The sequence below is a fragment of the Lampris incognitus genome, chromosome 4 (assembly GCF_029633865.1).
Source record: "Lampris incognitus isolate fLamInc1 chromosome 4, fLamInc1.hap2, whole genome shotgun sequence".
NCBI lineage: Eukaryota > Metazoa > Chordata > Actinopteri > Lampriformes > Lampridae > Lampris > Lampris incognitus.
The window spans coordinates 27,775,495-27,790,223 of record NC_079214.1 but is presented as its reverse complement, the minus strand read 5'-3'; the positions used below and the strand labels follow the sequence as shown (position 1 = coordinate 27,790,223).

Genomic DNA, 14,729 nt, shown 5'->3' with positions numbered 1-14,729 from the left:
GTGCTAATGGTCAAGGTAACAAGATGTGATTTTAGTTGGTTACTGAAATAAATGTGTAATTTTCCCTTTTTGGCATGTGACATAAATCACATTTAAAGTGTGCTATGTGGCTGCGACTGGAGTTTTAGGAGTTATTTTACTCCAACAGTTACACATCCAACATCTACCATATGTTTAAGGTAGAATACTATTCAAGCAACTTGTTCTAGTGGATGTAATTATCTTGTAATGAGTGTTACTGCTTATAATAAACTGAACATGCGTCTCATGTCTTTTAATGACAGCTGTATGTGTAATGGCCATGAGTGGCTGTAAAAACAACTTTTTCAAACCACATTTTGATGAAACAAATTGAATCATAGATCTCGGGTCTTATTGATGCCCCTATGTACATCATCAGTGATTTTTCTCGAGTTCCTCCGTTGTCTAATACAGGCGTGCACACACAAATTCCAATTAATGCAAGTAATTGTTAGGATGTTACTTATTTAAAAATAATTGAAATCAAGCACTATTAGAAAATGTTCCACTATCAAAACTTTTAGTACAATATAGGTAGTATCAATAAAAACATGGTAATTGTTCTTTTGATTAAATATTCTGTAATGGCCTGGCAGCTTGTCCAGGGTGTCGCCCCGCCTGCCGCCCAATGACTGCTGAGGTAGGCTCCAGCATCCCCACGACCCTGAGAGCAGGGTAAGCGGTTTGGATAATGGATGGATGGATTCAATGATACTGGAATATATACAAGACCAGTAAAAAGGGTATTTAATATTGACACACATCAACTGTAAATGAAAAAAAACAAACAGAAAATTGATAGTAACACAGGAAAATCACTCTACCTTCTCTGATGGAACCTATCATTATTGTTTAGTAGCCTCAAAACACTTAACAACACGGTTTGAATTATGGTGGGGATTGGCGGGGGTGTCTGATTAAGATTTGGACCCCCCCATAAGAGGTAAAAACAACAGATCGGGGGGGGGGGTCCGAAACATTGATACATCTTCTTTACCTGTAATCATACATATTACAATATATTTCCCATACATTTTGGACACCCGTAAAGTAGATCATACCATTTCTTAACTTTGACGTTAGTTGAACGTCTCATGTGCCCTCGAAGTGGCTCGCGTCTTCATTAAAGTATGCTCGCGTGCGTTGCACAAGCCAATTACACACTGTAGGCCTACGTAAGTAGCTAGCTATATAGCCAGTTTAATACACTTTACTGTTTTACTTTAAGAGTTTCTGAATTAGACTGTGTCAAGTGTCTAGTTTAGCTAACTAACGTAAGCTAGCTAAAGCTAATGTTTGCCTTACCCAACATTTGCTAACTTTTTTTTTTTTTTACATTCGCTAACTAATGTTAACTAAGCAATGATGGCTGTTGTGTGTGTGGGTCTGACGTGCTGGCAGTTTTGCTCTAGAATACTTTGCTGGTGACCTCTGACTACAAAAGTTGTAGTGTGGTACGTGCCCCATGAGCTGATGTAATGCATTTGACTTATCATCATCTACAGACTGCAGACATTAACAAGCAAGACACTGTAAGGATTGAGACTCAAGTTCACTGAAGCACATGCCTGTGCTGTACTGGGTTCTCTTTACGCCCTAGAGAAAAAGTTGATCCCCCACCGATTTTCCTTGTATAATTCACACTCTGCTTTACAACATAGTACTGAAACCTTTACACATATACACAAATTTGCACTCAAGTATGTGAAGGGGAAGAGGCCTGCAGCATTAGAGAAAAAAAGGCCTCCTTGGAGCAAAGCGCCCTCCCACATAGCCCCCATTCACAGACATTTTTAAGTAGAATACATATACATAAGGAGGCATAGAGGATATCTTCCCTTCTGTCCTTCAGAGACGGCAATAAACTTATAATCCAGTTTGTTCCCCCTCATTCTCATAGGCACAATTACTAATGCCATCCATCTGTGTATTGTACGGGTTTTCCAAACTTTTCGTTGTAGCACTCCTAGAGACATGGGGAAAATACAGGGAATGTGTTACATTACAGCAAACAATAAGGTTAAAATGTATATAATGTGTTGCAGTGAATGAGGCTCTGTCTGTATGTTTGTGTATGCATGCATGCCATGCAAATGTGTACATTTGTGGGTGATGCTATGATTTTTGTAAACCTGACGAGGTCACACTCACTTCTTCCGGCTTCTGAAACCAGAGACGATGAGGTAGGTCCCCAGTAGTACTACGAATCCCATGACTACCCCGTACACAACCAGCCACACTGTCACTGGTGGCTCCACAGGCGGGGCAATTGAGGGAAGGATACCCTCGAACTCCAGCGTCTCATCATTCACTCCAAAGGCGTTGTTGATTCGGTTACGAGAGGATCTGAGATTAATTTCAAAATGCCTTTAATGCTGGGAAATGTTTCCGTCACAATCACATCCTATGTAATTCTCTTGGGGAAAAGACCCAATTGGCTTTAGTGTCACAGAGCAGGAGCCTTAGTAAGATGCTATGCGGTGCATGTATGGAAGACTTGTACTTTTGCATGTATACAGTAAAAGTAGTGGGCGATAAGGTGTTTTAGTTGAAAATGTCCAACATGTGGCATAAGCAAGAAGACCTCTAACTTTGATTGAAATTGCCCGTTCTAATGTTCACCTTAGTCATAACGTCTGCTGGGATGCATTAATTCAGTTTAGAATAAAAAAGACGGATTTTTTTTTGAGATACTTTACTGATCCCCGTAGGAAAATTACTCTCTGCATTTAACCCATCCTAGCTGTGTAGCTAGGAGCAGTGGGCAGCTGCCGTGCAGCACCCGGGAACTAACTCCAGTTCATCTTGCCATGCCTCGGTCAGGGGCACAGACAGGGGTATTAACCCTAACATGCATGTCTTTTTGATGGTGGGGGAAACCAGAGCACCCGGAGAAAACCCACCGCAGACACGGGGAGAACATGCAAACTCCACACAGAGGACGACCTGGGTCGACCCCAAAGGTTGGACAACCCCAGGGTTCGAACCCAGGACCTTCTTGCTGTTAGGCAAGAAGAATAATCTTAGGGAATAATCTTAGTGTAAATGCTAAACCAATGCCGGTATTGTGCTTGGCATTTATTTTTTTATGCTTTGGACAACCTCACAATAGCTTAAATAGATCACAGAGAGTTATGAATAAAGATTTGTGTGATAACTACTGCTCCATCCTCACCTTATGGCAGCCTCCACCCTTTCCTTAGGGATGAATGAAGAAGGGTTTGATGGGTCTGTAACCAGGAAGTAGAAGGAAATCCTGGATCTCTCTTTACAGGTAAGGATGTTCTCTGATCTGGAGGAAAAAAGCACAAAAAAAGGCTGTTAATTAAAGTGGCAAAATTAAAGTGTGAAATATGTGTTACGTTATTTTTCTTCCCCTGAAGTGAGTTGATACTGACGTGAAAGCAGCAGTCAAGTTGATCTGGTTGTAATACTGTCTCAGGGCATAAGCAATGTTGGTTTTGAAGAGGTACATCTCATTGGTATTCCAGGGATACTGAAAAGTTATTATTAGTATTATTATTATTACTACTACCACTACTGCTACTACTACTACTACTACTATTATTTCAAATTATACATCCATCCATCCATCCATTATCTGAGCCACTTATCCTGCTCTCAGGGTCGCGGGGATGCTGGAGCCTATCCCAGCAGTCACTAGGCGGCAGGCAGGGAGACACCCTGGACAGGCCGCCAGGCCATCACACACACACACACATACACACACTTACACACACAGACACACACACACAGGGACAATTTAGTACCGCCGATTCACCTGATCTACATGTCTTTGGACTGTGGGAGGAAACCAGAGCCCCCAGAGGAAACCCAAGCAGACACAGGGAGAACATGCAAACTCCACACAGAGGATAACCCAGGATGACCCACCAAGGTTGGACTATCCCGGGGCTCGAACCCAGGACCTTCTTGCTGTGAGGCGACCGCGCTAACCACTGCGCCACCGTGCCGCCTTATTTCAAATTACAGTAACAAATTACATCGTATAGAATTTTGCTTTGTTGAAGCTGCAAAATGTCATTTTATATGTAGCTGTTGACCAACTTTAACTTATCGTATCATCGCTTAGTTGTGAAGCGATAAAATTCGAGCACTGTAACCACGACATTATGCTAAATACACAGTTGTGATACAAGAAATTCAATAATACTTACAGCTTTATCGCCCATGGCAGCCTTCAAACTAATCCGTACTTTGATTAAATATTCTGAATCTGCAAATAAATAGTAGTATTCATCAGCCGTGGGGAAATAAAAACATATTTTTGATGTTTTGTGACCTATTTATTTATTGCTTTGTGTTCTGCTGATTTTATAGTTGTAGGACTTGACAGACATGAGACTGAATTATAAGTGTTTTTTTTTTCCTAGTTCCCCAATGTGGGGAAATTTTGGAATTTCAGTTTCCAACTGCTCAGCCTAGTCAGGAAATAAAAAAAAGGGCAACGAGCAAGTTTTAAGAAAACAAGTATGGCGACAGTAAGACAAAAAACATGTCCACACAAAGACGGGGGGGGGGGTATCCTGTTATCCATACATGTTTCATCACATTCATATTTCATCAAATGATCTTATCTTAAAGAGTGAGAACTACTACCCTGTTACTTGCTCTTAGCACTTATTGTATTCGCTCATTAAAAAAAATCTCTTTCTTGCGCTTTTACTTTAGCACTGGTTTTGCTCTTAGATGCTTGTTTAGAGAGAAGATGCACTTATGACCTCTGACGACTAGTCGTTCTCCTGGTTTCCTACGTTAAATGCACTTCTTGTAAGTTGCTTTGGATAAAAGCGTCGGCTAAATGACTAATGTAATGTAATGTAATGAGTGTTGAACTTTAGTGACTTGTTTGGCGTAATGGAAGCCATGTTACTCACATGGATCTCTTGTTGTCTTCCAGCCTACTGTCCTATGGTTCTTCCTGTTCTCCAACACCAACCACTCATGTAGTTTTGAGAAATAGTCCATTAGTGGGCCAGCATTCATTTTAGCATCACCGGATATAATTTTCAAAGCCCTGGTCCAAGACTTAGACCTTCCCATCTCTAGCATATTCCTGAAATAAAGTAAGACAGTGGTTGTGATGATGATGAGTGATGATGATGATTATGACAAAGATAATGTTAATTACTGCTAAAACAGTCACAACCACATGGTACATACATTGGGATGCCTCACAGTATAAGCAAAGACAAAATGGGCATGAAGAGATTGAAGTTAAATGTAGGCTTTTTTTCCATTGTGCAGCCTAAAAGGATCACAAAAATAGTCTGACAATAAACCATTCATTCATTCATTCATTCATTCATTCATTCATTCATTCATTCATTCATTCATCTTCAGCCACTTCTGTGGGGTAGGGTCGCGGTGTCAGCAAGCTAAGTAGTGCACTCCAGAACGTCCCTCTCCTCAGCAACACCCTCCAGCGCCTCCTGGGGGATCCCAAGGTGTTCCCAGGCCAGATTGGACATGTAGTCCCATCAGCGAGTTCTGGGTCTAACCCAGGGTCTCCTCCCAGTTGGCCGTGCCCAGAAAACATCCAAAGGAAGGCACCCAGGAGGCATCCTAATCAGATGCCCAAACCACCTCAACTGGCTCCTTTCGACGCAAAGGAGCAGCGGCTCTACTCCCAGCTCCCTCCAGATGTCCGAGCTCCTCACCCCATATCTAAGGCTGAGCCCAGACACCCTACGGAGGAAACTCCTTTCAGCCACTTGTATCCGCGATCTCACCGTTTCGGACACTACCTTTGGGTAGTGACAATAAACTAGAACAAACTAAATATGTCAACAACATAATGAATGTGCTGAGTAGATACATAGGCGAGACGAGAGAAACAAGACCTCTTGTCTTCCTATTAAGAGATGTACTTAAGGGATGTGTCATCCACAGCGACAAACTTTCGGTTTCATTAATCAGAGGAAATGGAAAGCAACTCATACCTTAGCTTGGTTCCTGCTTCTTTGGAACCGGTGATGTCACATTTGAATAAGGCACCCGAATGGCCTGCCTCCTTGCAAAGGGCTTTTTGGAATTGGAACTGATAAATAGTTCTTGTGAAGTACCTGTTAAAGGAACACACACACACACACACACACACACACACACACACACACACACACACACACACACACACACACACACACACACACACACACACACACACACACGGGTCAAGTATGAAAGAGGTAGCCTGTCCTTCCCAGAGTGTGAGATACACAGAATGAGTGTTACCTAATGAAAGAGTAATCTCCAGACACATGAAAGAGAGCAGGAGGGTCGCAGTAGGTCTCATCTCTTGGCACTGGTTCCACCACCCCGACATACTTCCTCCTGGTTCAAGTACAGGAAGAGTTACTGGTCAACACTGCCCTCGACAGGCCGCTGCTGTCATTGCAGATTGGCAGCTGGCATGTTTATCAGCTGGGAAAAAGCCTGACTTCTGTCTGTGGTAGTTGTTACTCTCTATGTCATAGCCATGTTTTGTTAAAGTACATATCATAGTACATTTCACAGAATGGTACACTTCATATTTCACTGATGTCATCACAGACACATTTAACACCATTGTATTGTTTCTTTACTGGTTTGTTGGTAGGGCTGGGAACTGGCAGGTTCCTCCCAATTTGATATTTTAGTGTTGATTTGATTCATAATATTATAAATAAATAAATAAATAAATAATATATATATATATACGTATATATGTCCAAACTGCTCATATACAGTAAGATGTGAAAACTGCAATAATCCAAATAAAATGTATGACAAACGCATTTGGTTTAAGACCCACATCATGTTACAAAATGAATGCGCTTCCTTGAGTGAACATTTAAACAATTTGAATGGAAAAATTCATTCACTCATTCATTCATTCATTCATCATCCAAGCTGCTTATCCCAATCGGGGTCGTGGGGATGCTGGAGCCTATCCCAGCAGTCATTGGGCGGCAAGTGGGGAGACAATTCAGAAATATAAAAACCAATATATAAAATATCTTCACAGCATCTGTTCGCTGTGCTTCGACATTGCAATTCAGGGGCAACGCTGTGATATCAGCATCGTCATGGCTTAGAATCGGGATTTTGCACTGTCTCGTTTTACCCTCACCCCTGTTTATCACCCATAATTTTGAAATTATCCCCAGATTTTGAACAGTCACAAGCTATCCACGTTAAGTGTGTCATTTACAAACTTCACAGTCACTTAAAATGCGTTCGCTTACTTCATCTCCCACCACTGCTCCATCCACTGATCCTTGGTGATGTTTCCTTTGAAGACTTCCCATCTCCACTTCTCCAGCATGTAGGTGAAGGGCAGTGTAGCCACGATGGTGAGGGCTTGCTTCAGCAGGAAGTTGATCTCTGTTTCTGCACCAAGGCAAGGCGACGCATACAATTAATTCAGACGGCAATGACAACACATAAAGAGTCAGCAGGTTTGGAGGGACTCTCTGTCTCTTATCTTTTTTTTTAACCCCCTTTTTTTCTTCCCAATTGTATCCGGCCAATTACCCCACTCTTCCGAGCCGTCCCAGTTGATGCTCCACCCCCTCTGCCGATCCGAGGAGGGCTGCAGACTACCACATGCCTCCTCTGATACATGTGGAGTCGCCAGCCGCTTCTTTTTATCTGACAGTGAGGAGTTTCGCCAGGGGAACATAGTGCGTGGGAGGATCACGCTATTCTCCCTAGTCCCCCCCCCCCCCGAACAGGGGCCCTGACTGACCAGAGGGGGCGCTAGTGCAGCGACCAGGACACATACCAACATCCAGCTTCCCACCGCAGACACGACCAATTGTGTCTCGGGACGCCCGACCAAGCTGGAGGTAACACAGGGATTCGAACCGCCGATCCCATTTTGGTAGGTAACGGAATAGATTGCCACACCACCCAGATGCTGCTCTGTCGCTAATCTTGTGGATCAGAGTCAACCTTATTTCAGTTTCACCCAGATCAACGTCATTATTAGAAAAATAATACATTGAACTGGATCTTTAAAACATCACTTTGGGTACCTATTCATAAAATCTATGCTAGAGATGATACTAAAATCATATATATTTTAGAATATAATGATTCTCCAACATTTTTGTGGATTCAATCACGGTACCCCTTTAAGAATAGCATATCCATAGAACAGTTTTGTGGCACTTTGCAACGTAGAGGTTAGAGACTATCAAACTGATAAGGTATTTCTGATATGCAAGACACTGTTTTGATAAGACAGAGTTCACACAGAGGAACAACAGCTGGAAGGGTGCCCAAGGCCTTGGTGTGCTCTGTTACTCAGGTGTTTTTCCATGTACTCAGGTTGACAAGGTCTCACTGGGTACTCTTGGCAGAGCCACCTTTGTCCTGGGTACGGTTGATGGGCTGTACACCCGGGGGGCTCAGAGATGTCTTACAATTCACATGTGTTTTTTAGAGAGGATTTTGCTGTATGTTTTGTTGCTAATAATTAGATTTACAGCTGTACCATTATCGTAGATGAAGTCAGCAGGCAGGAGTCCCAGGGCCTGCAGGTGTTTGGGTGTGGCTGCAGAGAGAGACATGATCTCCCCGACTGCTTCATGGAAACCCTCATTTGCCCCGTCCCTCAGGAGGTAGGACAGGTTACGGTAGGCCATCTGGTACTGGTTGTGACCCATCTCATGGTGCACCGTCAGAAAGTCATCCATGTTTACTTTGGTGCACATTTTGATCCTGAGGAGCGTCGAAGGACGAGTTTAAAAGTCAGCAGTTATATTGGGTGATATGGGTATGGTGTGATACAATAGCAGACACGTATATGACACTGATAAAAGTGAAATTGTGATTCTAATCGTTTAGACAGAACACATCTCCAGGCCGGAGTTCAGTTTAAAAAGGGCTAATCTAAGTTGATGGGTCAATAAACATGGCTTTACGATGAATAAATTAGATTCAATCTGAACACATTTGGTGTTTTAACCTGCCACAGAAAACTTTTACAAGAGGCTGAAAAATCTACCATGTTAACGCTTGTGAGTAAAGCTTGTGTGTCATCAAACCTGCTTTAAATCATTATAACATCAGTAAACAGTGCTGTGGCAAATATGTTTGTATTACTGTTTAATCATATGCATTTTTTGTTATCTTTATGGCCAGGAGAGAATGACTCAGAAACTAATCTGTGTATCAGTGTTCCAACAATAGGCTATCTATGGCTCTCATATGCTGAAATAGAAAAAGCTGACCATTTTTTTCCAAACATGCCTCAACCACCCAAAAAGCCCACCGAAGCACCGCATCTCTGTATTTGTATTCATTATGTTTACCTTTTTATTTTATTTTATTTTTGGATTTTCCCCATTGTTCTCCCCAATTGTATCTGGCCAATTACCCCACTATTCCGAGCCGTCCCGGTCGTTGCTCTGCCGATCGGGGGAGGGCTGTAGACTACCACATAACTCCTCCGATACATGTGGAGTCACCAGCCGCGTCTTTTTACCTGACAGTGAGGAGTTTCGCCAGGGGGACTTAGCGTGTGGGAGGATCACGCTATTCCCACCCCGAACAGGCGCCCCAACTGACCAGAGGAGGCGCTAATGCAGTGACCAGGACACATACCCACAACTGGCTTCTCACCTGCAAACACGGTCAATTGTGTCTGTAGGGACACCCGACCAAGCCGGAGGTAACACGGGGATTCGAACCGGAGATCCTCGTGTTGATAGGCAACGGAATAGACCACTATGCTACCTGGACGCCCAAGTCTACCCTTTTTTGTGTATGTGCATGCATGTCAGTGAATGTATTTCACAAATATATACACACACACACGCACACACACACACGTAATATTACGTAATATCACCTGAAGTCCTCTCTGTTGCCCATGTCCCAGGCCGTGGGGTGACACACCACCTTGCGGCCATCCTCAGGTTTCTTCAACATGGAGTTGTTCCAGAAGTTATCAAACATCTTGTACAGGCCCACGGACATGAAGAACACCTCTGCTTCTTTGAACAGCTGTGTCTCAGTCCAGCCCTGAAAAACCAAGTTCGACAATTGGGTCAGGATTTTCGCCCCAATTGTACTTGGCCAATTGCCCTATTTTCCGAGCCATCCCGGTTGCTGTTACACCCTCTCTGCCAAGCCGGGGAGGGCTGCAGACTACCACATGCCTCCTCCGATACACGTGGAGTCGCCAGCCGCTTCTTTTCATCTGACAGTGAGGAGTTTCACCAGGGGAAGTAGCGCGTGGGAAGATCATGCTTTTCACCCCAGTTTCCCCTCCCCCCTGAACAGGCACCCCGACTGACCAGAGGAAGCACTAGTGCAGCAACCAGGACACATATCCACATCCGGCTTCCCACCCGCAGACACGGCCAATTGTGTCTGTAGGGATGCCCGACCAAGTCGGAGGTAACACGGGTATTCCCCGTGTTGGTAGGCAACGGAATAGACCACTACGCTACCCGGACGGCCCCTGACAAGTGGGTCAGTTTTAATGACAATACCTCTAATTTTCCCTCTCAGTCTAATCTCTTACAAATACAATTTTAGTGATTTCAATCTGTCAGTGGTACCTGTTGCACCTTAACAGCACATGTTTTAAAACTATGCAAGTCATTTTTCTACTTTATTGTGTTTTTTTTTCAATGTGCAAACGATCAGAAACAGTACCTGTTCTACCATAGTTTTACTGACATCAATATCTGGTTTGTCTGGGTAGGGGATTGAGAGAGGGTACAGGTTGGTCCAGAATCTTCCCCACATGTCACCTGAAGGAGCAACAAAAATGTATGATGTACCATATTAAATATCATGGGGGGTGGGGGGGACAACATGCAAAAAACAGCTTTGAATGCATGTTTTTCACGATCATACAAGAATGCAACAGTATGCAACACATTCACTGGATTTTTTTGTTTTGTTTTTTTCCCCTTTTTCTCCCCAACTGTACTTGGTCAATTACCCCACTCCTCCGAGCCGTCCCGGTCACTGCTCCACCCCTTCTGCCAATCCGGGGAGGGCTGCAGACTACTACATGCCTCCTCCGATACATGTGGAGTCGCCATCCGCTTCTTTTCACCCGACAGTGAGGAGTTTCACTCGGGGGACGTAGCGCATGAGAGGATCACGTTAGTCCCCCCCCCCCCCCCCCAGTTCCCCCTCCCCCCGAACAGGTGCCCCAACTGACCAGGGGAGGCGCTTGTGCATTGACCAGAACACATACCCACATCCGGCTCCCCACAGACACGGCTAAATGTGTCTGTAGGGACACCCGACCAAGCCGGAGGTGACACGGGGATATGAACCGGCGATTCCCATGTTGGTAGACAACGGAATAGACTGCTACGCTACCCGAACGCCTATTCACGTCACTTTTGTGAAGATCTATTGTCTATGCATTGGAAGAAAAATACACATACAACAGTTGTGGCGATATTTTGTCCCTCATCTCCAGTAAAGAGAGCACAACAGCCCCACCCCATAAATTTAGGAACAGTTACAACAGCGAGTTTGATATTTAGTCTTTTATGCCTCAGAGAGGGGTCCACATTACAACCCAGGGCTCCAGTTCCTCAGTGTACCCACCCAGTAAGTGTGCTGGTAGCGGTCCCTCTGGGTCAATCTGGTCTGGGTAGACCTCTATAAGTTTGGCTCTCACGTAAGCGTGCAGCTCTTTGTAAAGGGGCAAGATCTATATGGGAGAATACATGTTATTGATCACTTTGTACCATCAATATAAATACGATAAACTATGATATTAGTTAAAGAGACACAGCAGTGTGGGATATCATGCATATAACCATGTCCATTAAGTTAATGGATATGAGACGTACCTCATTGTATATGGAATCAACATCATCCATTAGCTGATTTCGGGAATACTTATACTGCGATTCCTCCTCAATGGTCTCATAGTTGTACCTCCAATATGCTCCATAGTCCTCATAACCTATTTGTGTGTGTGTGTGTGTGTGTGTGTGTGTGTGTGTGTGTGTGTGTGTGTGTGTGTGTGTGTGTGTGTGTGTGTGTGTGTGTGTGTATGTGTGTTTATGATCGACAGTGAATGTCAGAGAAAGAGAGAGAGTTTCCCTTGATTAATGGTACCTTAGCCAGAGTACAGTATTTTTGGGGAGGTAACACTTGGAGTTTTATTATCTGGCAGGCCGCTGCTCTCACGTGTGCTGTCATGAAACACAGTGAACGTTCAAGGTTACAGTAAAAAGTTAGTAGCTTGTGCTTCATGCTTATAGAAGTAAAAGCTATTTTTTTCAACCTACATTTCCAACTATAAGTTCCTCATCTCAAGGTACAAGAATATTTCCTTAAGGATGTTCAATATAATCCACGTCTCTTCCGGTACGGTATCAACAGCTTCATGTTATCGCTTTCCATATACAATTTTTGTTTGGCCTCTGATGGACTTTTTTTGTGGCTTTTTTCCCCCCCTCTTTTTCTCCCCAATTGTATCTGGCCAATTACCCCACTCTTCTGAGCCGTCCCAGTCGCTGCTCCACCCCCTCAGCCGATCCGGGGAGGGCTGCCGACTATCACATGCCTCCTCCGATACAAGTGGAGTCACCAGCTGCTTCTTTTCACCTGACAGTGAGGAGTTTCACCAGGAGGACGTACCACGTGGGAGGATCACGTGATTCCCCCCAGTTCCCACTCCCCCCTTAACAGGTGCCCCGACTGACCAGAGGAGGAGCTAGTGCAGCGATCAGGACACATACCCACATCCGGCTTCCCACCTGCAGACACGGCCAATTGTGTCTGTAGGGATGCCCGACCAAGCCGGAGGTAACACGGGGATTTGAACTGGCGAGCCTCATGTTGGTAGGCAATGAAATACACTGCTACGCTCCCTGGATGCCCCCATATGGACTTTTAAGGTTCAATTGACATAAACAACAGCATCAACGCTGAGTGTGTAGGTTGTATAAGGTTTCCTCAAGCTGATTCTCAACACCAAATGCTGCAAGGTGTGTCATACCATATATGATAATATCGCACAATTGTTATAATGACAATATTTCAATAATGGCAAATGCGACACTATATATCATTTACCGTTGAGCATGGCTGCTTCATTTTTCAGGTCAACATAGTCCTCATACAGAGGCCTCATCCTCTTCCCCACCTCCTGCCTCCAGCCTTCCCACACGCGCAGACGCTGGGAGTAGTTTCGACTGTTGGCCATGACATGTTCCAGGCCTGCACGACAAAGCAAAGACGTCTCGCGTGAGTACAGATGTCAAACGTAAAACAAAACAAAGAAATATTGTTTTAGCTGTCAATGCTGACCATAGTTTGGGTCTTTTCTTGAGAGGGGGAGGGGGTTGGGGGGTGTACTGTCCACAATATCAATTCAACCTTATCGTACAGTAACTGTTTTGCTCAACAACTTTGATAAAAGCCAGTTCATTATTTGTCAGTGACTACTATGTCAATCATAAACTATGGCTTCCGACTTTGGCCCTATTGATGCTGCGCACACACGTACCCGGTTCCAAAGTCTGACAGTTAAAGGGGTCGTCCATCAGACACACTGTCGCGGTGCTGTAGATCGTGCTCATCTCACTCATGACCTTGTTCAACTGGAAAGAAAAATTAAGAATAACACCAATCTGGGACATTTCATATCTGCTGGTTATTGACAAAAGACCAGGGCAACTTTAGCATAAACCCAAAATTTAGATAAAATGTCAACCTATGATAGGCACATCTGCAATCAGCCTCTCCATCTCACTAGTTAGGGTATGGCATATAATATATATGCAGATAAATACATGCATATATACATAGCAATAGTGCACATGTGTGTATACACGTGGCTGTAGTCTTAATAGTATATGCAAAAACAAGCTACACAACAATGGATGGATTGTTCCTCAAAACAGAATGGAGCTCAATGTGGAACACGTGGCTTACATGTTCAGCTTTTTCCTGAGATAAAACTCCAGAGCCCTTGTCTTGTAGTGAGATGAGCTGCAGTTTGATTTCTGGATCGCGGATCTGGTCAATGGGGAAAGCCTGGGACTCCTCTGACATGTTGTAGTAGAAACTGCCCCAGATTCTCCCCTGTTCAGTCTGGTATGGGACGGATGGGGTCAAGTATACCATTATAAAGCCAGAGTCAGCAAATCGTTCAACTCAATAATGTCTTCCACAACTCATTTTGGTATCATTTCATATGGATGAAACATTGCTTCAGCCAGCTTGGCAAAAATTAATCCATATTTTTGTTTACTTACCAGTTTGTCTGAGTTCTCTTGGGTGATGTTAGTGTTGTAGTTCCATGAGGCCAGAGAGTGCTGGTACATTTTTTTAGTGGCCTCTTCATCGAACCCCTTCAGGAACTCCCTTGCTCTGCTCTCAATGTCTCCCTGGCCGTAAACGCCACAGAGCAGCGCCAGCAGCACGACAGCGGTCCTCCCAGACATCTTACTGCTTCAGCTTCATCCACACGCACACTGAGCAAGGCAGGGCACTGTGTGCCATTATACAGTGTCTAACGCTCTCTGCTGCCTTGGCCTTTGGACAGTGCCATAATTGAGGGCGTGCTGCACCTGAGTTTGCATCCACGGATACAGCTGTGTTTCTATTGTTTCGTGGTAGATTAGATGTTACACAGCAAGGGCTGCAATTGGTCTTATGGTGGGGATATGGTCAGTGCCAGTGATATTTGGTGTTGAAATTTTTTTTGGTCA

General features: G+C 44.1%; 1 protein-coding gene across 1 annotated transcript; it reads right to left on the bottom strand.

Moving 5' to 3' along the window:
* Positions 1 to 1,848: 1,848 nt before the first annotated feature.
* Positions 1,849 to 14,476, bottom strand: ace2 (angiotensin I converting enzyme 2). The gene is made up of 18 exons (XM_056278381.1): positions 14,274 to 14,476; positions 13,951 to 14,109; positions 13,523 to 13,616; positions 13,090 to 13,233; positions 11,856 to 11,971; positions 11,608 to 11,713; positions 10,693 to 10,790; positions 9,881 to 10,053; positions 8,522 to 8,748; positions 7,269 to 7,413; positions 6,277 to 6,375; positions 5,985 to 6,107; positions 4,920 to 5,098; positions 4,200 to 4,258; positions 3,420 to 3,517; positions 3,197 to 3,313; positions 2,173 to 2,367; positions 1,849 to 1,987 (listed from the first exon to the last, which is right to left on the bottom strand). The coding sequence occupies exons 1-18, from the start codon at positions 14,460 to 14,462 to the stop codon at positions 1,888 to 1,890; spliced, it is 2,421 nt and encodes an 806-aa protein (XP_056134356.1). The 5' UTR covers positions 14,463 to 14,476; the 3' UTR covers positions 1,849 to 1,887.
* Positions 14,477 to 14,729: the final 253 nt, after the last annotated feature.